This window comes from Haliaeetus leucocephalus, unplaced genomic scaffold (assembly GCF_000737465.1).
Source record: "Haliaeetus leucocephalus isolate CR32 unplaced genomic scaffold, Haliaeetus_leucocephalus-4.0 Scaffold751, whole genome shotgun sequence".
Classification (NCBI taxonomy): Eukaryota; Metazoa; Chordata; class Aves; order Accipitriformes; family Accipitridae; genus Haliaeetus; species Haliaeetus leucocephalus.
The window spans coordinates 14,246,904-14,271,296 of record NW_010973187.1 but is presented as its reverse complement, the minus strand read 5'-3'; the positions used below and the strand labels follow the sequence as shown (position 1 = coordinate 14,271,296).

The 24,393-nt window shown below is 41.6% G+C and overlaps 1 protein-coding gene across 1 annotated transcript in view; it reads left to right on the top strand.

Moving 5' to 3' along the window:
* CELF2 (CUGBP, Elav-like family member 2) overlaps nucleotides 1-24,393 on the top strand; it is a 245,846-nt gene that overhangs the window by 208,987 nt on the left and 12,466 nt on the right. Inside the window, exons 10-11 of the mRNA XM_010580996.1 lie at nucleotides 16,309-16,440; nucleotides 23,089-23,268. Coding sequence (XP_010579298.1) covers nucleotides 16,309-16,440; nucleotides 23,089-23,268 — 312 coding nt within the window. The remainder of the gene's footprint in view (nucleotides 1-16,308; nucleotides 16,441-23,088; nucleotides 23,269-24,393) is intronic.

The following is a 24,393-nucleotide window of genomic DNA, read 5'->3' as shown; positions in this document are numbered from 1 at the left end:
CATGTGCTAAATACTTTCTCTTAAGCTTGAAACAGTATTCATTCAGAAAGAACAGAGACAATGCAATCCCCAAACTATTAATTTTTTTATAATTGTAAATTTATAATTTCAATTTTGCATACCCATGGAAGTCTCTCCCTACAGCATTGTTAGAAATGATTTTTTAAAAGCCTTTGCTTAAAAAAACATGAAAGATTAAGCTTTCATTTTAGTAAAAATCCCCTCAGGCAATAACTAGGTTCTTTTGTCTCTTGGCCCTGGAAAAAAATTAAAATGGTTTAAATTGCCCATGGTTAAAGTAACTGTTTCTTGCAATTATCAGATGGTAGTGAATAAAAACGAAAATGAAATCATGAAAGAATAAAAACCAGGTAAATGCATATTATGTCTTTCATGAGTTTCTCATGGGTCTTTTGAAGACTCATTTAATCATCTTTCTTGTCTCTTATTTTGATATGATAATTGTTTCCTTTATTTACTTTAATCACCTCTATTTAGTTAATTAATTCTTCACTTTCTTTTCATTTCACTCCCTTAGAATACTTTCCTGTTTTAAAGGCAGGTACCTATAGTATTTCATAACATAAGGATTTGGGCTGGGGTAACTTTTACCTGACTCCAGGTTGTCTGAGCCAGTTTGTCTCAGCTCCCTTTTGGTTGGGCCCTGGAAGTTTGCATTTCCCATTAACTAGGAAGGGATTTTGGAGGGACTACCTCAGGTGTAGGTATTGGCACTGTAAATTTCTCCATTTAGGCAGGATGAATCTCAGCTGAGTGTCAGGAACCTTGTCCTCCAGACACTGTCCTTGACAGGTCCTGCAAACGGATCGACTAGTAAAGAGCTTGCAGGGAGGCTGCTATTCCAGAGCCTGCAGAGATTTATGGTTAATTCAGGGGGTGGGGGGAAGGCCTGCAGGTGGATGCGAAGGAGGGACATACAAGCTCAGGATCAGATTATCTGCCTCTAACGCTGTCTGACATTTCATTTGCCTCAGTTGACCAGCTACCCTCATTTTCCCCAGGATAATGATGTTTATTCTGACTGTCCTGGGTGGTACAAGGGCGATACGGTACTGTAAAACATTTCCTGATATCAGGAGGTATGAAGCTCCTGATCTTTTTGCAAACTGATGTTAAGCAACAGCAGAAAAATGTTTTGTGCTCACAGGGAGAATATGGAAGTTGGGTTTCAGACACCAGCTTACTTTGTCATCTTGCCCTTCTCCATCACTGCCTGTATTTTTATTGTTATTGTTTAATGCCATAACATTAGGCTCACAGAATCTCATAGGTTGGTAGACGCTTCCCAAGGTCTTTACTCCAGTCTCCTGCTCGCAGCAGGACCGCTCAGAGCAGGTTGGTGAAAGCCATGACCAGTCAAGGTTTGAATATCTTCAGGGATGGAGATTCCACAGCCTCTGTGAGCTCATTTCAATTTTGTTTTTTAAAATTCATGCATAAATGTTTTTTTCAGTAGCCAGTAGGAAAGCCCTTCGATGTGCAAATGAAGAGACGAAACATCTAATTATACATCCAAATTTATCTGCATAAACATACACAATATAACTTCTGAGCTGTGGGGGGATAGAATTGCTAAACCAGAAGCTAATTCAGTTTCAGACTGAGGAGCCTTGATTTTCCATGACATTTTCATGATTATTTGATTCTCTAAACTATTATTTATTCACATAGCTGAACTAGATATTCATGCTTCGGTAAAAAAGCTCTTCAGGTTTATCTGCTGTGTAAACCTAAGAGGAAATCTTCCTGCAAAACAATAGTGTCAGTGTAGAAAGTAAGATTTTTTTCTTTAATGACCTCTTAAAATCCAGCCCAGCTTTTGCTATATTATATCAGAATTCAGCCATTAACTCTTATGTTGAAAAAAAAGTTCTCCTAGGCACAAAAGTCTAAAAATACTCATTTTCAGGCAGATGCTGACATTGAAGAATAACAGCCCCCAAAAAGGAAGTCTGTGAAGTATAGAATAAACTGAAAAAAAAGAAAAAAAAAATTATTACAGTGCCTGTCCTGTAAGAATTAATTCATCCTTATCCCCTGCTAAAAGCAGAGAATTATAACTTATAGTTAGCGTCTCTGTGGTTCATTATTTTCTCTACCGCCTAATACAGTATGAAGATTGTCTTTGTTAGCTGAAGGTATTCATGTTGCGAACACAATTGTTGAAATATTAGAGATTTTATAGAATATACAAGATGCTTCAGCTGAGAAGCAGTGAAGAATGTTCAAATAATCATTCTTAGAAGATTCTCTTTTTGTTCACTTCAGTACAATCCATTTTTCTCCAATCAGCGGTGCAAGTCTGCCACCGTGACATTTTGTTAGAGGCCAGTACACCCACTGAGATAGCTGTGATTTGCTTCCAGGATGATCCAAAAATAACCCTACCAGTAGATGTGTAGGAAAGTCTGACAGTTTGCTAAAGAATGAACTGAGGTAGATGTTTCATGTTGGAAAAGATCGGTTTAAAATGCAGAATGGCACTCTTCATACTGTAGTACAAATTGATTATTTTTGTACCATTTCATGTGGAATTAATGCAGGTTCCATTATTATAAAATAATTTCAAATAAGGTACCACTATTATAAAATAATTTAAAATAAGCTTTATTAGTTTTGCAGCTCATAGAAAACTTCCCTAGTATAATGTTCATTATTTTTATGATAAAGATACAGTTGATAAATATAACATGTATCCTAAATAAAGGTTTATAAATACAGTATACATACAGTACACATACCCTGGATGGATGCTTAAACAACCCAACTGTATGATTTTCAATTTTATATTTAAATCTAGTTGTATTATTAGCACTGTTATCTTAGTGCTTAGAGCATAGAGCTGTCCAATGCCTTAACCCTGATCTCAGCACCACTTTTTTAAAAGTATGTGTTTGCAAGGAAGCCAGGGAAGAAAATCTTGCCTTAGCATGCCCACCACCCAGTGCCTGTCACTTAACTGCATAGTTCAAGGAGATTTGTGATGGGAGAAGTATATTTCTGAACTGTTGTGTGTCAGCTCGGCTTACCCACATAGTGTTAAGCTTCTGAGTCTCTGCTTAGGCTCCTAAATAAGTGAATTGATTTTGACTGCTCTTAGTGCCCAGACACTATGCTACTTCTTGGAGAGATATATTGGTACTAAAGCCCATCTGATAATTAGGTCACCCTTAAGCAGGCATCCAAACACAAGTTGGAGCCAAAAATAGGAAACTGGGCATGCATTTTTGACCTATATTTGTATTTTTAATAATGCTACAAAATATCTTAAATGACTAAAGAAGAGAGTAGGAATTGTGGCTAAAAACCTCCCAGAGTCCTCGTACAGTAAAAGGAGAGGTGAAGGATGATGAATTCCCACAGAGCCTCCCTGGAACAGCACGGTCTCTCGTGGTCTCCTCATTTGGAAAACCGAGCCAGTGATAACCTGAAGGATGCTGATGGCAGCAGACAGGCCGTCAATTAACTGGAATGACCTGTTTGCATATTTGTCCCTTAAAATGTAACAGGTCTCTGTATATTCTCCTAGCAAACTGGTTTCTGAACAGGTGTATGAATTCAGCCCAACGGATGTTAGGAAATTCGGTTGCTAAACGGCGGGGCTTGGGGTGGGCAGAAGCTGTCAGTGAAGAAGTGTGAGGCTGCCCAGCAACTGCAGAAAGAGATGTTTTGCAAAAGCTCCTTCCCTCTTTTTTCGAACCAACATTATCAATTTATGAATTTTTGGCACAGAAATCTCCGACTGTTTCCTCAGAACTGCATAAATATCAAAGTTGTATACTGAAGGACAGAAACACATGCATATTTTTCAGTGAAGCATTGTGCTAGCTAATGCTTTGGGTGGTTTTTTTTTAGGAAACTGTGTGCAGTGCTAAACCATGGATTAGTCAGATCTAATTCAACAGGAGACATGTTTGTTTTTTAAACATTAGTACATTATCATCTTCCTAAAGTATTAAATCCATTGCCTTAGCACATTTCAGGATTTAATTTGCTTGCAGTATACGAATAACACTTTATAATACATCATATTTTGTAAGTGTCTCTCTACCCCACTCTTAATCTCTATTTCAAGCTACAGGAATCCCAGTTTGTAAAAAAGGCTATTTTTCTTTCTGTTGGAAGTACTATTTCAAGTTCATTCAGGGTTGTTTTCTACAAAAGAAACATGATCCTATCAGCTTGGCTACACAGATAGATAGGTGAGCTTATATGCTATATATCTTACAAGAAGTTCCAAGCCCAGAAAATGCTGGAGTTCATAATAGTCAGGAAATAATTTAAATCTTAGCAAAACTCATGCACTTGAAGGAGCTTTCAACTATTTAAGGTTTACTACTGCCAGCACTGCTCCTTCAACACTACTGAATTATACACGTGTCCATGGATACTCATGGTCTGTTTTCGTAAGGCAGGATAAATTGTGGAACATAATGGGAATTAGAGTTTATGAACATCTTTAACCTAATTGTTTCAGCATTGTCTGAAAAGGGCTGGTTGTTTGAATATGAGGCTGCTAATTTATTTTATGCATTGGCCAAACAAAAATATCTCCAACAACTGCATGAGTTCAAAACCAAATAACGTAAACCCTTGACTGCCTTTGCTGTTGGCGGAACAAAGATGTGCAATATGAATGAAAAGAACCAGTGCCACATTGAACGATGTATGACTTTACAAATGGTCTGCAAAGGACCTGGCTGAGTAATTTTACATGAGACAAGATAATCCTCGAGTTCTGCAGCTTACAGAGGTGAATGACTATATCTTGTGGTGTGCTATTACAATGAGATTGTGCTTGCACACCCCACTAAAAATCCTTTCTTCCATGGAAATCATTATTCATGCACTTTCTGGACTCATAACTCCCTTACCTACAGACTCAAATTTTCAATCTATAGTTTATCTCATCTTTATTCTAAAATATCATGGATAAGACTCCTAAGCGTCTGAAGTAAATCTTTTAGGCACATCTTGCTGCAATGGAAAGATAAACATCTCCCAAGGACTATTTACCTGATATTAAGACAGATGTATTAGAGAGGTGAAAATGAAGATGAATCAGGCCATCCTTTCCCAAGTACTAGAATTTGAATTGCCATATACGCATGTGATTAGCACTCTCGCACCAAAAACATTGCTTATGTTGAACTATAGGCTTGAACTCTATTGACACTCTTCTTTTATGGAGAGATGCTACTGCTTGTTGTTTGTTATTTCTTAGTGGTGAAAGTATGTCAAAGATGATGCAGGCACACAGGGGGGCAGCGTGAAGGAACCTGCACTCCAGGCAGGAGATCCTGGCCTCAAGTAGAGCCTTATTGATTCTAGTTCAGAAATTCTTCGGCAAGTGATTTGGCAGTGGTTGTATGCTGAAGTGGCTCCACATGGAGGTCATTTCAGCACTGGGGCACGAGTCCCTGAACAATAGCTCACTCCAAATTGTGTGAGATAGCAGTAATAAACATGAGAGCACAGCTGGAAGTTCCCTGTAGAAATGCTAATGCTCTGGTTTTGATGTGAACTCAGTGGTGCTTCGATGAACACAGGCCACAGCCCTTGGCCCCACTGAGTAAAAGAGTCATAAATGCTCAGTAATTATTCTTTGTTTTCTTCATATTGTGGGATTTCAGTTTGGTTTGATTTCAGTTTGAGTTACAGTTGGAAACATCTAATGGTCAGCTATGAAGTTTAACCCAAGCCAGTCCACTGTGCCTTATTATTCTCTTCCCTAGCCTCTCTTTAAAGTACTTCCCACCCAAAACCTAAAGCAATTTGTAGTTGTGGTCTGCTGGGGAGAATGCACAATATGTTGCAGGCACAGTGCTGAAATAGGATATATGACTTGTAGTTTACACTGGAGGTGGATGGTCTTCACTGAGCAATACATTTCAACAAAAGAGAAGCATCAGTGTGGAATTGGCCCAGAATATTAACTTGCTTTTTACTCTCTCTCTCCATCTTCATAATCTCACAGGAAAATGTACCCTTAAACACAATAGCCTAGATTCACAAAGATATGCCCAATCAATAAATGCTTGTTTCCTAAAATACCTTCTGTTAGATAGATAGGTTTGGAGGAAACTTACAGTACAGAAGACCTAGAAAACGACAAAAATAAGCAGCTGATAGGTTTGTCTGCCATACCTCCAGTACCTTTGTGTGCTCTGTTTTCTCCTCCTTCTTTGCACTGCTGTGGAAGGTCCTTGGTATACACACTGTAATTTCAAGACAATCAGAAATGTCAAGCTAGGCTTTAACATAAATGACATAAGTGATTAAGATAAGTGACCCTGATTTTCACTTGTCCCATGTTCACAGGGCTTGCTTAGCTCTCAAAGACCCATGCGCTACTGAAGAGTATGGATTTATGAGTCTAAAGTTAGTCTCCAGTTCTTGAAGCCCTTGGCTTCTTCTGAATTTGCCAAGAATTTGAATGAATTGGTTCACCTCTCTCTTTTCTTTTTTTCCTTGTATAAGTGAAAGTACTCAAAGGACTTTGTAAAACATAAAACCGTTTTCAGAAAGCCAGCTTCAGCCAAAAGGATCAGCATGGGGAAAGACTCCTTTCCTTCTCTCCCTCTCCCCCTCTGTCTTGCTTAGTCTCATTTGCACGTGCACGCACACAGACACACAGAAGCAGCCAGATGTTGAGTGGATGCAGCTTTCCCTTCCTCCTTTCCTCACTGGTGCTTCTCTTTTCCTGTACCCAGAGAAGATATGGACAATCTTTCACAGGAATTGTTCACCTGTGAGTAATGAAGAAGTAGAGGGACACTGACTTATTTGACAAAGGCTGTGATATTAGTGTATGTCTTTCTATATTGTCATTCTTCTTTCCCCCTGACTCTTTCTTGCTCTCTTGCTTTTCTGGTGCTCTTTCCCTGGAGTGCGTCTGTCACTTTTATTTTATTCTATCCAAGCACAAGCAGAGCACTTAAACTTACTAGAATCTTCCTTTTTGACATGTCAGACAGCACTTCCAAGATATCAGAAAATGAGCAAGTTTTCACTTCTCTCTCCACACCAATGGCAATGTGTTTGTTAGAGGACCTTATGGAGAATTAACCACACCAGACCAGGAAAATCCACCTCTCCTTTGCCAAAAATTGCCCCGAGAAACAGAACCAGTGTATGCTGGTGCTACGTTAGCACCTGGGAGACCATCGGTTTGTGCCAGGGTGAATACTCGGATTGGCTGGAGATCACCGTAAAGGGCAGACAATTTAATGCCAATCACACATGCTAGTTAGATTAGAATACTGATGAGCCCTTTTGAAAGGCCAACTGCATCTTCTTTCAGCAAAAATATTAAAATGTCCCCCTTTCCCCCACCTCCCCCCCCCCAGATTCTCCACAAGAATAAATTAAAACTTGGAGGTGTGGTTATTATCACAGAATAATTAGAACCCATGGGATTAGAGGCACTCAATGTTTGTTAATGCCCCTGGGTTGTGATTATCTAATAATGATGATGCCTCTGTCATCGCTTAATTATTCTTCCCCTTTAAAATGTTCCTTATGCAGTCAGAGCCCGTAGAGTGTGCTCATTTCAGACAGAAACGCTACTGCAAATTCCTGAGAGCCATGTCACATGGGCGGTGTGATTGACTTACCCACTTCTCCCCCATGCCCATGTTTATAATCCTCATTTCATAAGCTCCATCATTACTATACTTGAATTGCTCCTCTTTTCCATTAGAGTCATTTCATTTGCACGTTTAGGAGAAAGGTTTGGGGCCTCCATCTCTTTAAAACAACCAGTTGTTGTTAGCGCTACATAAAGAGAATACACCTTAATCAATTGAACTTAAACATGTAAGATCACATCTGGCCAGAATCCCACATAACAGCGGATCAGTGGTCCAGATTCCCCACTACATAAGAACCTCCTACATTTGGGTGCCATTCTTCTCTGTTTAAGAGAGTACCACAACCAAAATAAGACGTTGTAAACCAGACCAAAGTTGGAAGTTTGCATAGACTTTATCCAACACAACTGAACTTTGTCCAATATCTTTAGTCCTTCACTCAGGCCAGCAGGTGTTCATCTTGTTTAGATAAAGTTTGCAAGACATCATTCCAAACATTGTTGGTTTTTGCAACTAAAGATTAGAAAGAAAAAAGAGAACACAGCCTTAATCTGATTATCCTTAAATCCCGTGTTGTCTCTTAGCTTTATTATCCCTCTTATACTAACAAAGGGACAAAGGAATATTCTGTTTACCCAAGAGATTTTGGGTAGTAAACAAAGATTTTAAATTCAGCTTGCTAAAATTAGAGATTTCTGCTTTGGGTCTAATATTTCTTTTCCTTTTGTCCCCAACTCTTATAAATTTTTTTTCTATGTCACTGACTGGGGAGGTGTTAGAAGTATTAAAATAATTTTGATCTTCTTTTGTTGCTGCATTTACTCTCTTTGCATAATTTCTTTATATCATCTCTTTCCGTGTTTCTACTATGATTTTATTTTCTGTTGCACATTGCTAAATCTAAAGAAAACTAAGAGGAATCTAAAATCTCAAGGAATCATCCAAGGTCAGGACCTCCTTTTGTTAGATGTAGATCTAGCCCTGGAAATCTAGCCCACACAAAGTAGTTGTGGCAGCCTAGAATCAGAAGCACAGCCAAGAGTTAAGTGGCATATTAGCTGTCAACCTCTATTCCTGTAAACAGACCCAAGAACAGAAGCCAGTTCAGTTTTCTGCCAACACATATTCATTCTTCAGCTTTCTTTCATTCTGCCTCAGTGTTATCTGACTTTTTCTACTTTTCCGCTACACTGTTCTACTTTTCATAGGATCATAGAATAATCGAGGTTGGAAGGTCCCTCAGGAGGTCTGTAGTCCAAGACCCTGCTCAAAGCAGGGTCAGGTGTGACGTGAGATCAGGTTGCTCAGGGCTTAATCCAGTCGAGTCTTGAAAACCTCCAAGGACACAGACTGGGCAATCTGGGTAAACCATTCCAGTGCTTGACAATCCTCACAGTACAAATATTTTTACTTATATCTGGACTGAACCTCTCTTGTTTCAATCTACCTCTCATCCTCCCACCATGCACTACTGCTCTGTCTAGCTGATGACCTCCTCATAAGTACTGGGAGGCTGCTTTAGGTCCACCTAAAGCCATACCTTCTCCAGCCTGAACAAGCCCAACTTGTTACAGGATGAGTGCTCAAGCCCCTGACCATCTTACTGGCCTTCCACTGAACTCCCTCCAACCGACCAATGTTTTCCTTGCAATGAGGAGCCCAAATCTGGATGTAGTATTTAGATGTGATGTAACAAGCGCTGAGTAAAGAGGAAACAACACCTGGGTCTCCTAGCTCTTCTGTTCCAACAGCCCAGGATGCTGTTGGCTTTCCTTGCTGCCAAGGCACGCTGCTGGCTGATGGTCACCTCCCACCAGGACACCCTCCCCTCCCCGGGTCCTTTGCAGCAGAGCTTCTCCTCAGCCCATCCATCCCCAGCCTGGGTTACTGAAAGGAATTATTCCTTCCCAGGTGCAGGACTTTGCATCTGTCCTTGTTAAATTTCATAAGGTTCCTGTTGGTCAACTCTGCGTCCCTCTGAATGGCAGCCATTTAATCAGGAGCAGTTTAAGTCAGATCTATTTTATCTAGCCCTTGGAGTCAGTGAGCTCCAGGCAGCAGAAAATCAGAAATACACCCAAATTCAGTACAAGAAAGAGGATTCTGGACTCAGACAACTGCCAATACAGATTTGACAGGAGTCTTTCCCAAAAGAGCACGTTTTCTCTGCAACTTCTCATGCTTGAAGTTATAGAGATACCAGACCTTAAATTTGTGGGTAATATTGATCCCTGGTGCACTGCTATATCGTCTTAACTGGAGCAAAATAAGTACTTTGAACACCAAGTTATTTAAACCCTCCATTAAGTAAAACAACAAGAACAAAGTTGTGGTTCACAGCCGAGCGGTGATAAGCAGGTAGCTGATATCAAAGTAAACGTTGAGCTTCCTGTTGTGCCGTGCGTTGGGTAGTGACAGGCAATTGTGGAGTGTAACCGAGAGCTGCCTAAAGGAAAGCTGTCAGCAGGGCTGACACAGTTACCGTCGTGAATCTCTACGTGGAAAGCCCCAGCGTAGTTAAGCTGGTCTTGGAGCTGCCCTGGAGCCCTGCAGCACCAGAAAGCTGGTTCTGCTCCAGAAACATGAGCTGCTCTTCACATGGATGGGGTGGGTGAAGGTCTACAGCAACCCTCTATGCAGGCAAAGAGCTAAAGCTGCCCTTGCTTTTCTTTGCCCATTCTCTCCTTTAGTCCTGCCCTAGAACCAAAATAATGTTTCCGAAAAGAAACTTTACTTAAAATCTTTGAAATGCCTCTTTCATGTTCTTAATACCCTAATCCCAGGCCTGCAGTGTGACTGTGTATCATTTCCAGAGAGTATGCCAATGTTGGAAGAGGAGGAAGGGAACAGGACAAGGTGAAGAGGAATGGAGAGAGTGCACAGCCTACTGCATATCACCACCCATAAAATAGCACCAAGTTAGCATATATAGTATGGAGTTTCCAAGAGAACGTTTTTTTCACTGGTATATGACTTTGCTGAGAAGTCATTGGAGTTCTTTATTGCTTAGATATTTACCAAAAAAATTAAGGAAAGAATGGGGTCGACCACAGTGCAGACAACCTCTCTGCTAAATCATAGTGGTACATGTGTGATTTGAGTAGGTCATTTTCTTCAGAGCAATACCGACAGGGAGTGTTTATCTAGTACTTTGTTTCATCAAGAGGCAGCCTCTCTGGACCCTCCAGTTGACCCTCCCCTGTTGGGGAAGAGGATTCATTTTATAAATTGGCCTTGAGACATGAGAGGGCTGTGATTTGCCCAGACGAACATAGGTCTGTGGTTTTCTTACTTCAGGATACCTAGAAGCCCTATCAAGGGCACTCCTTGGTCTTAGGTGTAGGAAGTAAATAGGCATGACAAAAATGTGCCTGTGCCTCCAAGATATGGCTTTCTAAGAGACAAGCCAGCAGCTGGGAAGAAGCAGAATTAGCTCTGTCTTGCAGCAAAAGCATAGCGAGCGTTTTATCCAGGGCAGCACGAGAAGTTTGAGGCAGAACTGGGAAAGGCATCAACAGCATCTGGTAGTTTAGCTCACCCTGCATGCCATCCCACAACACATTTCCTCTCTGAATGGTCTACATCTACTTTGAGTTCACCATCTCCATTAGTGGAAACAGGAGCACTTCCAGAGGGCAATTCAGCCCATCCTGAGATAGAAATCTAAAAGTAGGGTGTCTGAGTTGGAGGTCTCTTAACCTCAGAGACCGTCCAAAAGATCAGTTTTGACTAGACTGGCTTAAACTAACAATGAGGCTGCCAAAGGTGGGGAAATTAATCGCATCCACATTGTGCACAGCAAAGCCAAAGAAATATTTACACATCATTGCCTTTCCTAGATGCTGTTATCCTGAATCTAGTTTTCCAGCTGATGTAAATCCAGATGATGTAAATCATCATGACTCTATGGACATAAGCTAGCCAAAAGAATGGCCAAAAGTTTCTATGCTAATACCGCTTGTTTTTCTAGGCTGGCACTGGTTTTAGGAATTGTGTTGAAACATTATTTAAATTAAAAGGGAAATGGCTTATTGCTAGTTTAGATTTTCATTAAAAAAATCTCTGACCTAAAAGGTGCTATAACCTTTTACAGGCAGAAATAAATGTGTTGAGGAGAACAGTTGAAAATGCCAGCTCCTTCCAGCCTTAAAAATCTCTATGAATGCAACATTACTAGTTAAACACAAATATCTATACCATGCAGAGCAACCACTCCAAATGAAAATGTGTTCTCTGTATCAAAGAGAGCTCTGTTAAAGAATATATTAACCAAAGGCCAAGTTTCTTTATTCATAATGAAGCTGATCGCAAAAAATTCATCAATTAAATGGAGGAAGCACAGTAAGATCAAATGGCTGGGGTTGGAATTGGTTTGGGGGGTGTTAGGGAAAGGCTGCAGCCATGCCCTTCTGCATTTCACAAATTCTTAATAATATTATTTGCATTATTTGAAGTCTTCTGGTTGTTTATTAAAGTGGAGTTGAGTTTGGGAGAAAGAGGAGGAAGGTTGTGAGACTGACACAGAAATGTGGGAATAGAGGGGTAAATGAAGAAGAAACACTAAGGTCTCTAATAGTAAAATCAACAATTTTTATCTTCTCACCTTTCACGGTTGGAAAGGCTGAAGTGTTCTGTAAAGTCTCTGTATATGGCCTGGATGGAGAAGGCAAGAGGTGACCAGCGTGCAGTGTACCTGCAGGAAAGAGAGCAGATTTTTCTACAGGTCACTGGACAACTCTTTGCTCTTGCAAGTCTAACTGACCTCTTTATCCAATGCTGTGATATTATTTTCACGTATTAACAGATTTTTAAGGTCAGTGAGGAATATGATGACCATCTTGTCCGAACTCTTGCAACAACAGCCAAAGGATTCAACCCCGTAACTCCTGCCAATAGTCTCTGATTGAGCAACAGCCTCTTTGAGAAAGTTGTCAGCTTATTCCAATGGCTGATGTTAGAGAGGAAGAAGTTCCTCTGAGTAGACAAAATCTTATCTCTCATGTTCTGATGTTTATCCAGGGCTTAACATTGTGAGGGAATGATCGGTGCAGCTGGTAAAAAGCATCTCTGTTCTCCAGCGACTATTGTATATTCAGCTAGCATTCATCAGGCTGCAGCTCCAGTCTGCTGAATCTCTCCCCCTAGCTTCAGTATTAGCTAACTCACTTAATACTGTCCCAGAAATGTATTGAGTCCTTGACATATATAGGTCTTAAGGAGGCAAGGATAAAATTCCCAGTGCAAAGAGAAAAATAAAACACCAAATGTTGTGGATACAGGGTGTGCCATACAGAGTGACACCAGAAGTCCAAGTCATTTACACTTTTTTTGTGTGCTTTGGTTTTCCTCACTGTTGCACCAAATGCTGCTGCACCAGTAGCACAAAGAGGGCAATTCCTAGTGGTACTACAGCTCCGTACATCAAGCTGTGTAAGTACCTGGAGACAGATGCCTACTGTTTATTAAGCAGCACTATGAAGTGATTTGATTCAGAGCAGTAATGTTCTGGTGTGGAGGATAGAGGGAGTTGTGAAATGTTTTAATTTATTTGGTGTCAGGGGAACCTGGTAAAAACCAGTTTATAAATTCTGTAGGTATCCAATCTGTTTTTGTGATCTGGACAACTAGAAACCATAAATATAGCATAACGCTATTCCGACAGTGAATTACACTTTCTTTGCCATTACTCTGAGCAGTTGTGGAGCCCAAGAGCTTTGCTTACACGAGAGAGTTATACAGGTTTCCCCAAAGCAGTGCAGTCATCTACTGTTACCACAAGGCATGTGATTTTTCTTTTTTCCCTTTGGCTCAATATATGTTACAATTTTTTAGTTGAAAGAAACTAGAAAAGGGCAAAGGACAGGAGAAGCACAGTCCTTGTCTTTAGATGGATTTCAGCGTATTTTGGGAGCACATGAGGTAAAAACTCTCAGCTGGCCTAAGCCTCCACGCATGTCTTGTAGTACCTTTTAACTTTTGTTTCATCTCCCTTTAAGTTTTGGGGGGACAAGGAATACCATTGCTTTATCTGTTGCTTTTATCCAGCATTTTGTGAGAAATTTTCACCTCTCAGTATCTTGGACCTTTTATGGCCCCTTTATGATAGTATTTTAGCTCATCACTGTCTTCATTTCATACATGCAGGTCTCAGTCAAAGGGAAGGAGATAAGTAGTGTGGAGTATGTCAGGAAACTTCGTGCAGCAAGGTGCTGGATCTGTCCTTTACAAGTGCCCTAACAAAAGGCGATCCCTTCATTTCTGTTCACCCCCTGTTCAATAAGATGATGGAAACCACACAATTTGTTCAGTTTCTTTCTCCTCAAAGAAATAATAAGCCAAAGAGGAAAAAGCATTGTCCCAGTGGATCTGTGAGACAGATCACTGCTAAGCGAAGAAATAGCCTCAACAACAAAACACTGATTTCTGAGATGCTTCAGTGCTCCCTCCAACTAGTATTTTACATTGATTATATGCCAAGTCATTATTTAGGCAAACTAGATAATCTGCATTGCAACTTCAAATGGGAGAATCACTGAGGCACCTGCTCTGTGTTTGATGGAATAGAGATCCTTGATATGAATAAAAGAAGAAAATGATGTTGGCCCCAGATACCAACCATCCCCGGAGCATGTGTTTGAGCAGTGAGGCTATGATAAGAGCCACCACAATGCACTCTGTGGGCTGCGCAAGAGAGAAGGATTTAATCAGGTTTTTCTGCCTTCTCCAACAGATGTGTTGACAATCCATAAGCGTATGGCTCTCATTCACAGGAGTTATTTGCCCCCAAGAGCTTTAATGTAATTTTCAGGCAGTTTCCTAACCCCCATTTCTCTCATTTCTTAAATATATGTGTTTCCTCAAGAGAAGAGGGTAATAATCCTCTGAAACAGAAATGGAGGGAATTCAGCCCAGTCAAAACCAATCGGATCCTTCAGATTTGAGGTTTATATACTTCATTTAAATGATCTGCTAATGAACATAAGCAGAAACACAGAGCAGTGTTGGTCACAGGGAATTCACTGACATTCATTCACTTTGATTTTTTTCTCTCTTCTCTGTTGGTGCCCACATTATCTGACAAAAGTGGTTTTTCACTTTTTTTTTTTATTACTTTTTTTTAATCAAAGACATTATTGGCTTCTTATTGCTTTGTGGAGAAAGACTGAATAATCAAAGCTGCTTCTATCTGCAACATATAAAATTATTCATAACATTTCAGATGCTAGGGATGTGGGGTCAAGGAATGACTCAGGGAGTCTGAAAATCTCTCCTCACCCACACCAAGAATATCTTCTTACTTTGAGGCCTCATGAGTGTGAAGGCTTGTCTTTGGTGTGTCTTAAGGTTGTAAAGGTGGTTTTTTTGTAGGTTAGAGCTTTAAGGTTTATGCACAAAGTCAAAAAGTTGCCTCCTACTTTCCTTAGTGGATCCTGCCAACTGTAGAGACTTTCTTGAGGGTTCACTGAGTAATCTGATGTGTTCGACAGCTCAGAAGAGCATCACAATAAAAGTGGTCTTAACCATTTCACAGCTAGGTAGTGAATAGGAACAAAAAAGCATGGTGTAGACATGGTGTACCTCCAGTAAATCATCAACAAAATTCTGGCTTTAAATGTTCACTTTTCAGAAGATAATGTAACTTTTTAAAGCAAAAGAAAGAAAGTCTTTATGATGATGCACTAAAGTAGGGCTCAGGAGAGAAGCTAAAAACCTAATTGCTTCTGCAGCTTTTATGAGTGTGATTCATCCGGTGCAAGTTTACCTGCCTGTAAGTTAAGTGTTTAATCTACACTGGTTATTCAAGGCCCTTTTGTGAGAGAGACATGCATTTCTAGTTCATCCAACCTATCCTAAATGATAGCTCTCTCTAAGGTGCTTTATTACTTTCCTATGACAACAGAGTGAGTCTCTTTCTCTTCCTAAGCATGTAGTTTAGATGGATTCATCTCATCCAGCTTCATCATTCCCTTGGCATTGTAGCAGCAAGGACCTTTTCTCCACCTGAGCCTCAGCTTCCCCTCTGGCACAGACTGTGGGGATGTATATAGTATCATTTGTGGGGTGCATATATGTGACTAGTTATGTGCAAAGGACAAGCTAAAAGCCTGCAATAAAATGGACAGTTGGTTACATTTTGTATTTGGCTGGTCATTCTTCTTTTTGTAAAATTCAAGGCTTTAAATGATGTTCATACAGTCTCCTAGAGCAGAGCCATAATGGCATGGTGTCTCACTTAGAATAATTAAAACTTCTCTTAGAACACTTGGGGCCCAGAACAGAAAGCTGTTCTATGACAAAATTAATATGAGTAATTCTATTTTTTTCAATGATGGAGTTTAAAAAGTTGCAAAGTCTCAATAGCCTGGTTAGCTGATCAGCCTGGGATGCTAGGTTGATTGACAAACTTTTGAGAAAGTGACTGATCCCACACTTACTGTTTTTGTATTATGTTCACAAACAATAGCACAATGCTAAATTTTGTGATCCAGTTGTTGCAGTTCAAGTCTCATCAACACTTTCCATGAGCAATCGTACTATTAATATCTTGAACAAGGTTTGTCTATTGGTCTCATTTTCTTTTTTCTTTTTCTTGCAAGTAGCCCTGTTGTGCTCAGCATTATTGTAAACTGTTTTGTGATCAACTAAAAGAAGCAAAATATGGCCTTAATTTTGTCTTGCTTTTTTTTCCTTTCAGTGGCTGCATCAACTGCTAATTCCACAGCTGGTGCGGCCATGAATTCTTTGACTTCTCTGGGTACTCTCCAAGGATTGGCTGGAGCCACTGTTGGACTGAATAATATTAATGCACTAGCAGGTACCGTAAACAGTGAGTATTTATTGCTGTGGTGGACAGCCTTCCCCAATAATCATGCCACAAAAACTATCAATTGTAAAGCGATATTATTATTTTTAATCAATATACAAAATAAGGGGGTCAAGTTGATCTAGTTCCATTCATGGTACATATGCAGTTCTGGAGTCTTTTAGTTTCACATAGTTTGCTCTGCAAAGTGAAGTCCCTTGGGTCCCTGCACAAAGACTCCTTTTCTTGCAGGGAGTACGGAAGGTAAAAGAAATGTCACCAGGGATTTGGGTTATTGTCGTGGTTTAAGCCCAGCCAGCAACAAAGCAGCATGAAGCTGCTCGCTCACTCCTCCCCCCCAGCCCAGTGGGATGAGGAGGAGAAAATGTAAAGAAATACTTGTGGGTCGAGACCAGGGCTGGGAGAGATCACTCACCACTTACGGTCATGGGCAAAACACAGACTCGACTTGGGGAAAAAACAAAATCAATTGAATTTACTACCAATCAAATCAAACCAAGGATACTGAGAAATAAAAGCAAACCTTACAACACCTTCTCACACCCCTCCCTCCTTCCTGGCTCAACTCCACTCCCAGTTCTCTCCACCTCCTCCCCTCCAGCAATGCAGGGGAACAGGGAGGGGATGGGGGTTGGGGTCAGTTCATCACACGTTGTCTCTGCCGCTCCTTCCTCCTCAGGGGCAGGACTCCTCTCTCTTCCCCTGCTCCACCGTGGGGTCCCTCCCACGGGAGACAGTTCTCCATGGACTTCCCATGGGCTGCAGTTCTTCATGAACTGCTCCAGCGTGGGTCCCTTCCATGGGCTGCAGTCCTTCAGTCACAAACTGCTCCAGCACAGGCTTCCCCAGGGAGCAGCGGCCATCTTGGGGGGCATCCACCCCCCTGCTCTGGTGGGGCTCCTCTCTCCCTGGGCTGCAGGTGGGCATCTGCTCCCCCGCTGCCCTCCGTGGGCTGGGGGGGCACAGCCTGCTGTCTCACCACGGACTGCGGGGGCATCCCCTCCTCCCCCGCCTCCCTCACTGACCTCGGGATCTGCAGAGGGGTTCCTCTCACATTCCAATCCCCTCACTCACTGCAGGTTCCCCTTCTTAAACCTGTTCTCCCAGAGGCACTACCACCATCACTGATGGGCTCAGCCTTGGCCAGAGGCTGGTCCAACTTGGAGCCGGGGAAGCTTCCAGCAGCTTCTCACAGGAGCCACCCCCAAGGCCCCTCCCCCACTACCAAAACCCCGCCACACAAACCCAAAACAGTTATCTAGGTTATAGGAGAAGCTGCTTTTTCATTTAGGGAGTCTGACAACAGGTATATCACCTCAACGTACAAAACCTCACTCACAAATGTAGTGATAAGAAAGATGTTTGCCACAGAGGCAGTCCTTTTAAAGTGTCTGTAGGAATTATCAAATTGACTTCAGAACAACATACTTTAAAACTGAAGGCAAGTCTTTGGCTTTTAATTGGCAAGTATAAGAGAATGATGCAGTCAGTCACCTGTAATACCAGAGCATGCACATCTATCCTATGACATCTTAAACAAACCCTGGCATCTCCAGCTAAGTAGATGCCAGTAGTTGTTAGAACATTCTTCCTTGTTCCTAGCCTTGGTCAAGATTTTCCTGAAGAAGAAGGATTTTTTTTTAATTTATTGTTTCTGCTATGATGACTTCACCTTTGCCTGCAATGGAAGAGATTTGTCCAGCTGCATTTTCCCCCTCCTTTTTTTTTAGCTGCTGTTGCTCCTTGCATTTCCTATCGCAATGCAAGGACTCTATTTGGTCATTGCCAGTCCATGACCCGTCATAACGTACCCTCAGGAATGGATGTCCTCCTCAGTATCTCTTGCTCACTCTGATGCTCTGCATGATGTCCTTTTTGTCACTGTTACTTGGCTGCTCGCCCAATCTTTTTGTTCTGTGATCTCTGGTTGTCATTGTTGGGAGTTGGGAAGGAAGGGGGCTAATGGATGTCCATGTAGCAATGTTGAGTGGTTGCATGGGGTCTTGTGTAAAACAGGTCTTGCTTCTGGCAAGGACATGCGTATTTCACACAAACAACCTCATAGTAAATATGACTCAAGAACAACTTAAGAAAAGTAAGTATTAGGTCCCAAAATGGCAGATGTTAGTTTCCTTTCTTATTATTACATTAGTATTAAAGCAAGCTACTGAAAATGTCATGCATGAAAAGCTAACTTACCTGCTCTTGTGAGCTCTCGTAGTACAAGAACTACCCTGTCATAAGTAAGAAATCATTAAATGTCCTTTCCTGATAAACAGTCATTGTGCTTTACTTGGTTTATAAGAAGCCACAATATCAAGAGCAGAGTATGGCATCCCATTCCTTCCCTCCCACAAGTACTAAGAACCCAGGCATGCTGGAGCACTCCAAGATAGTGTCCCCTTCATCAAGACCAAGCACGAATGAATCACCTATGAGTCTTGACTTTGCGTGGGAACCCTTCTGTTGCACTCCTTTTAACACTTCATGCTAGGCTACAAGCAAAGGGTTTATGTTTTTTCAGCAAGTATTTTGAGGTGACGTGTGTGCAAACTTATCTGCATGTGTCGTTTGAAGTATTAATGACGTATTCACAACCCAGTACCCAATTTCAGCTTGTTTTAAGCCACCGTTACTTCCATGGACTTGTACCAACAGAGGCTTCAGTCCCAAGTCTTCTTCGTGGATGTTTTTATGGACACAGAGAGGGCACGTGCCTAGAATATCTGTATGTGTATAGCACTTAGAAAATGTATGTGAATATGTCTGTCTATGTATATACATACATGAGAGAGATCTAAAGAGGGGAAGCTGCTTCCCCACAACAACACAACACACCGTTGTGGCACTGTTTCTCTCAAAAAGGTGACACTGATTATCAATTTCAGGTACTTGTGATGTTAATGATAGTGAAGCATTGTTCGAATTACAACAACCTCCCCTGTGCATTCTAAGGACGAGCCAGTGCTTTTCCTAGTGACCGCGTCTGATGCAGTCGTTCACACTCAAACCTGCCTAGGAGTTTGCCTTCGGGAAACCTTACGTTCAATGAGTCTGAAGTTTCACACTATGCCATGGTCATAAGCACTCCAGTAAAAACATTCATTGGTCATGGAGGTTCCTGAAGTAATTGTGCGGAGAAGTTGGAATCGAGTGACATGCTTCTAATTGGGGAATTAACAAAAGCAATCCAAAGCACAAGTCAAGCGGACCTTAACCCAAAAATTAATCAGAAGGTGGCACTGGGCTTGGGCATTGATTTACATAGAGGTGTTGGAAGAGGTACTCTTCTGTTGAAGCCATGTCCTGCTCTGTATGTGAGAATCACAAGGAGAATGTCTTCCACGCTGAGCTCACTAGGAGACTTTTATCTGTTTACTGGATCCTAGCTGGGTCCATGAAAAAGAAGCTGGTCTGTGGAGACTGATAGTGCTCTCATTGTAGAGAGAAGCATTGTAGAAAGATGTCTGGAGGCCTCAAAAATTAAAGAAAGTGGAGTATGGTAAGTTTAACTGTCTCCAAGGGTTTCGCAACAGTTGTACGTACATGTGGGGATTCACCCACTCTTCCCTCGGTTGTGCTTGAAGCTTCTAAAACCTTAAATGACAAAACATTAGACTGTCTCCTTTGGGCACGTAAATTTAAATAATGTAACTAACAAAAAGAATTATGAATAATGAGGAAAAATTAATAAAGAGGGAGGAAGAGATTCTTTGCAATTAAGAAAGAAGACCATGGATTCAGGATACTGGAGAGCTATGATGCAATATTTGTGTGTGAACCCAGGGCAGTCACTTAGCCTTTCTGCCCCTTATTTACATCTGTAAAATGGAGATAAAACTATTTGTGACAGATTTGAAGGTGCTTGGAAAGCACTTTGAGAGACCTTTGGACTTCCCAAGCATTGTCACTTCTGTATTATGTAGAGTAACTCAAAGAAGTAGAAGGCCATAGATGAGAGACTCCAAAAGGTTATTTCACAGAAGTGAGGAAGAGACGAGAGTTCAATATCAGACTGAGGTGCATTAGTAGAGATAATAAAGAGATGGCAGAGATGTGTAACTGCAGCTGGACCTTGTAGATTTCATAAAAGTGTAAAAAGGGGGAATAGAAAAAATGTCGAGAGCTTTCTGCAGATCTGTTTTGCTCAGGAGGGAAGTGTTTTTGGACACGTGCGCTGGGGTAGCAGTAGCCATGCCCTTCCCAGGAGCAGTGGGGTGAGCTGGGGCTGTCTGGCTGGTTTTTTAATCCGAAATCGTTTGGTGGGAAGGGGCTATTGATTCTAGGTGAAAGAAGGGGGAGGATGCTGCCCACTGCAACACAAAGCATGTTTATCTAGTAGGCTGATGACTCACAAAAGATAACATGTTATCCTAATGCTTCCTTTATTATCAAGTTACTTCAACACTGTAATAGAAGGAGAGATACAAGCTGCTTTATCAGGAGCCTTTACTTTAACCAGTGCTGTGTGTACACCCATGCAAGCAATGACACAAACCTAAGTACAGAAACATCAGAGCAGGTTAAGGTCAGGGTCAGGGTCAAATTTTTCTCTTTTTTTTTTTTTTTAATCTTCGTTTTCCAAATGTTGTGTCTTTTAGATATAAGATGCTTCACAAGCTATCTTGGTTTGCAAGATTTGTTTTATAACTGGAACCATTATACAACAAGTATCTGGCTCTCTTGTGCTCTGACTGAGGTTTTTGTTCAAAGTAGTGGCAGCCAGTACGTCCTATCAGGATACGGCGATGCTCTGAAGTGGGGTGGAGGGGAAAGAGAAATCTTCAAAGTGCGAGACATTTTATTAAGGAAAGGCTAAGAATATCACATCTCTGTCAAGTGTTTAGTCACACAAATTATAGTAATATCAAAAGGTATAATTTATGCAGTACAGTTCTCTTAATTGGCACAGACTCTGGTGGAGCCAGAAAGGTGCCACTTGAGCAATTGTCCTGATTATCAGAGACTCATAGGAATACACTTCTCGAATCTACATAAGAGATGGAAGAAAACTAGTAGGTCAGCATCTTTATCCTCCTCTGTCAATGCAGGGTAATTCCTTGCAGTATTCTTTCTGTCTCTAAATCGCTCATGTGATAAGGTTTATGCCACTTTCCTTGAAGATTGTTTCCCAGTCTAACAGATTTCATTGTTAATTCACTATAACGCATCCTCTGCTTAATTTCCTCACTTTTCTCCAATGTACATATCACCCCTTATTATTGCTCTGAAATTAAGCCCTCTCTTTCTCTTCAGTGTTCGTAGCTTTTGGGTCTTAATATGGCTCCACCAGTCACCTCTTCACCCATCATTTTGCCAACTGAGACACTGCACAGTCAATGTCTAAGAAATGGTCACTGGTGGTTCTGGGGGCCCCATTTTTCCAGTGACTGATCTACTGTACCTCGAGGGGCCTGATTAAGCCCTTTTAAGTTGTTTGTGAGCTGTTCACCTAAAAACTGGGGAGCACAGGATAGCTAGTTGTGCAGAAAACATGGCCTAACCCTCAGCCTTGATGAACACTTACCGCTCCAGTTGACACAAGTCGGAGGTGTGGGCGATGAGCAGGGCTCTGAACTCTGCCACCCCTCCAACTGCCAGAGAGACTGTAGCTCCAACAGAAAATTCACTTTTTCTGGAATTTCTGAAAACAATAATTGTTAACACTCTTAATTTCAGTGTGGCTCATGTAGGAGCCACGATGAGGAATAGAAGCAATGGAGAGAGGCTGTAGCCCAGGAGTTTGTCCACCATCGAGTCAGAGTAGTGAAACTTCTTTTGTAGACTGTGCTGTTTACACGGATGAGGGATGCCATTTTCCGCACAGCTAGCAATCCAGGCTGAAATTTCCTCTTTGGCAGTCATCCCAGTTAAATTAACCTGTTATTTATCAGGATGTAGAATCGCTTTAAAGAAAAAAAAAAAAAGGAGTGACTCTGCTTCCAGTGAGAAGACAGACATTGCTAGAACCAAATGCTTTTGTTTCTTCATGAAAGATGCCTGGTCTGGATGAAGCACTTTTAGTCACCCTAGGTGTGCTGCTGCTCATGTCTTCTGGAGTAACTGGAGTAACTAGAGAAGGAGGATGGAAGCGCAGTCCGTCTTCCTACCACAAACCTACAGGACGAAGCCCATAATTGTACAGAGGGTTGTTTCAAAATGCTGTTAATGGGGGTTCTCTGCTGACTCCGTATAAGCAAAACACTTCTGATACGGGGTGGTCGTGGCCTGTTGCTAAAGACCTTGGTCAGAAAGAGTGGGTTCCCTCGCAGACGGCTTTTCTCCAGTGGCCAACTTGCAAGGACGCAGGTCAAATAGGTCCCGCTCTCCCAGCTTCAGACACCCTCAGCAGAAGCCCGGGTGTCAAGGAGGGTGGGCAGAGAGGCTTTCGGGAGCACCAAGCTGTAGTTCTTGCCAGTAGCAGGCTGCATGCGAGTCCGTTTGACTGTGCAACCCTTGTGCTAAAGTGACCCTGACGCCAAAGTCGTGTTTCTTTGTTTTCAGTCCCATTTGGTGAAGTGCCGAGCTGCATGCCCTGCTGTCGTCGTCAGTGTCATATAATACCAACGACTTTCGGAAAGCACTAATGAACAAGTGCAATTTCTTTTCTCTATTGTTGGGTTTTTTGTAAAGTTGCTCAAATGCTCTCAGGTATGGCGGCCCTGAACGGAGGACTCGGCGCAACAGGCTTGACGAACGGTACGGCCGGCACGATGGACGCACTCACCCAGGCCTACTCAGGAATCCAGCAGTACGCCGCGGCCGCGCTGCCGACGTTGTACAGTCAGAGCTTGTTGCAGCAGCAGAGCGCGGCGGGCAGCCAGAAGGAAGGTAAGGACCCGCTGGCGGCAGGCGAACCACGTACGGACAGGCGAGCGCGGTGGCGTGGCTTCGTTTCTTCGCAGAGCCTTAACGAAGGACCTCGAGTAGCCCGATCGTTGGGTTGGGTTTTGGTTTTTTGATCGTTGATTATTTTTTTTCAGTTTCTCCCGTTTTCTCTCTTTAACCTCTAATGTAACTCATTTTTTAACCACCTGTCCTTCAAGTTACACTTTACTGACCATCCTTTCTTATATAAAGACATTTACCGACTACTGCGTCGCCGGTAACAAAAATCACCCCTTTACGGGTGCCGCTCTCTCTTCCGGTTTCCGGTTTCTGTGATAATGGAGTTAATCTGATTAGGTTTAAGGTTTTGAGTTAATGACAAGATCCGCTTTCGCTTTGAGGGGTTCTTTGCTTAATTGTGGGTCTTGCGGGGAAGCAGCTAAGTGAATGATTGCCCCCTCTCCCCGCGCCAACAGCGAATAAACCTCAGGAAGTTACTGCTAAGAATAAATGAATACTAATTACAAGATGTTTAGGAAAATGAGGTTACCCTTTTCCCCTCTTCCGTTTCCCTGCACACTTCCCAGGCATTTGGGGGGTTCGTTTCTATTTTCATTGCTTTCTCTCATCCTAATTTCCAGCTAATTCTAGAAGGAGAGGAAAATATTGCATGCTTTCTAAGGTTGTATCTATGTTGTCACTACTGTTCTTGCCAGGGCTACGCTTTGGAAATAAACCTTGTATAGTATCCTCATGAGAAATTCTTTTATCCTCTTTTAAAATAGTATCTTGTACTGTTATGGGAAGTGTTTCCTAGGAAGACAAATTTGGCATTCCCCCAGCTGGCTATTGTATAGGGACACTGGAGTTAAAATGTATATTTTCTCTGAATTCTTCACTTCATTTACTGCTAACAGCTTGGATTATTTAAAAAGAAAGGAATTTTTTTTAATTAACTTTTTTCCCTCATTTTTTCATGTTCGCTGCATTTATGTTTCATTTCGCTCACTTTGGTCAGTGACAACAGACTATTTGACACCAAAAAGAAATTGTTTATTTGGTGTCATTGTCAGATACAGGCAGAGGAGAGTTTGATTTTTTTCTAAATATTTTAATTTTTTTCTGCTT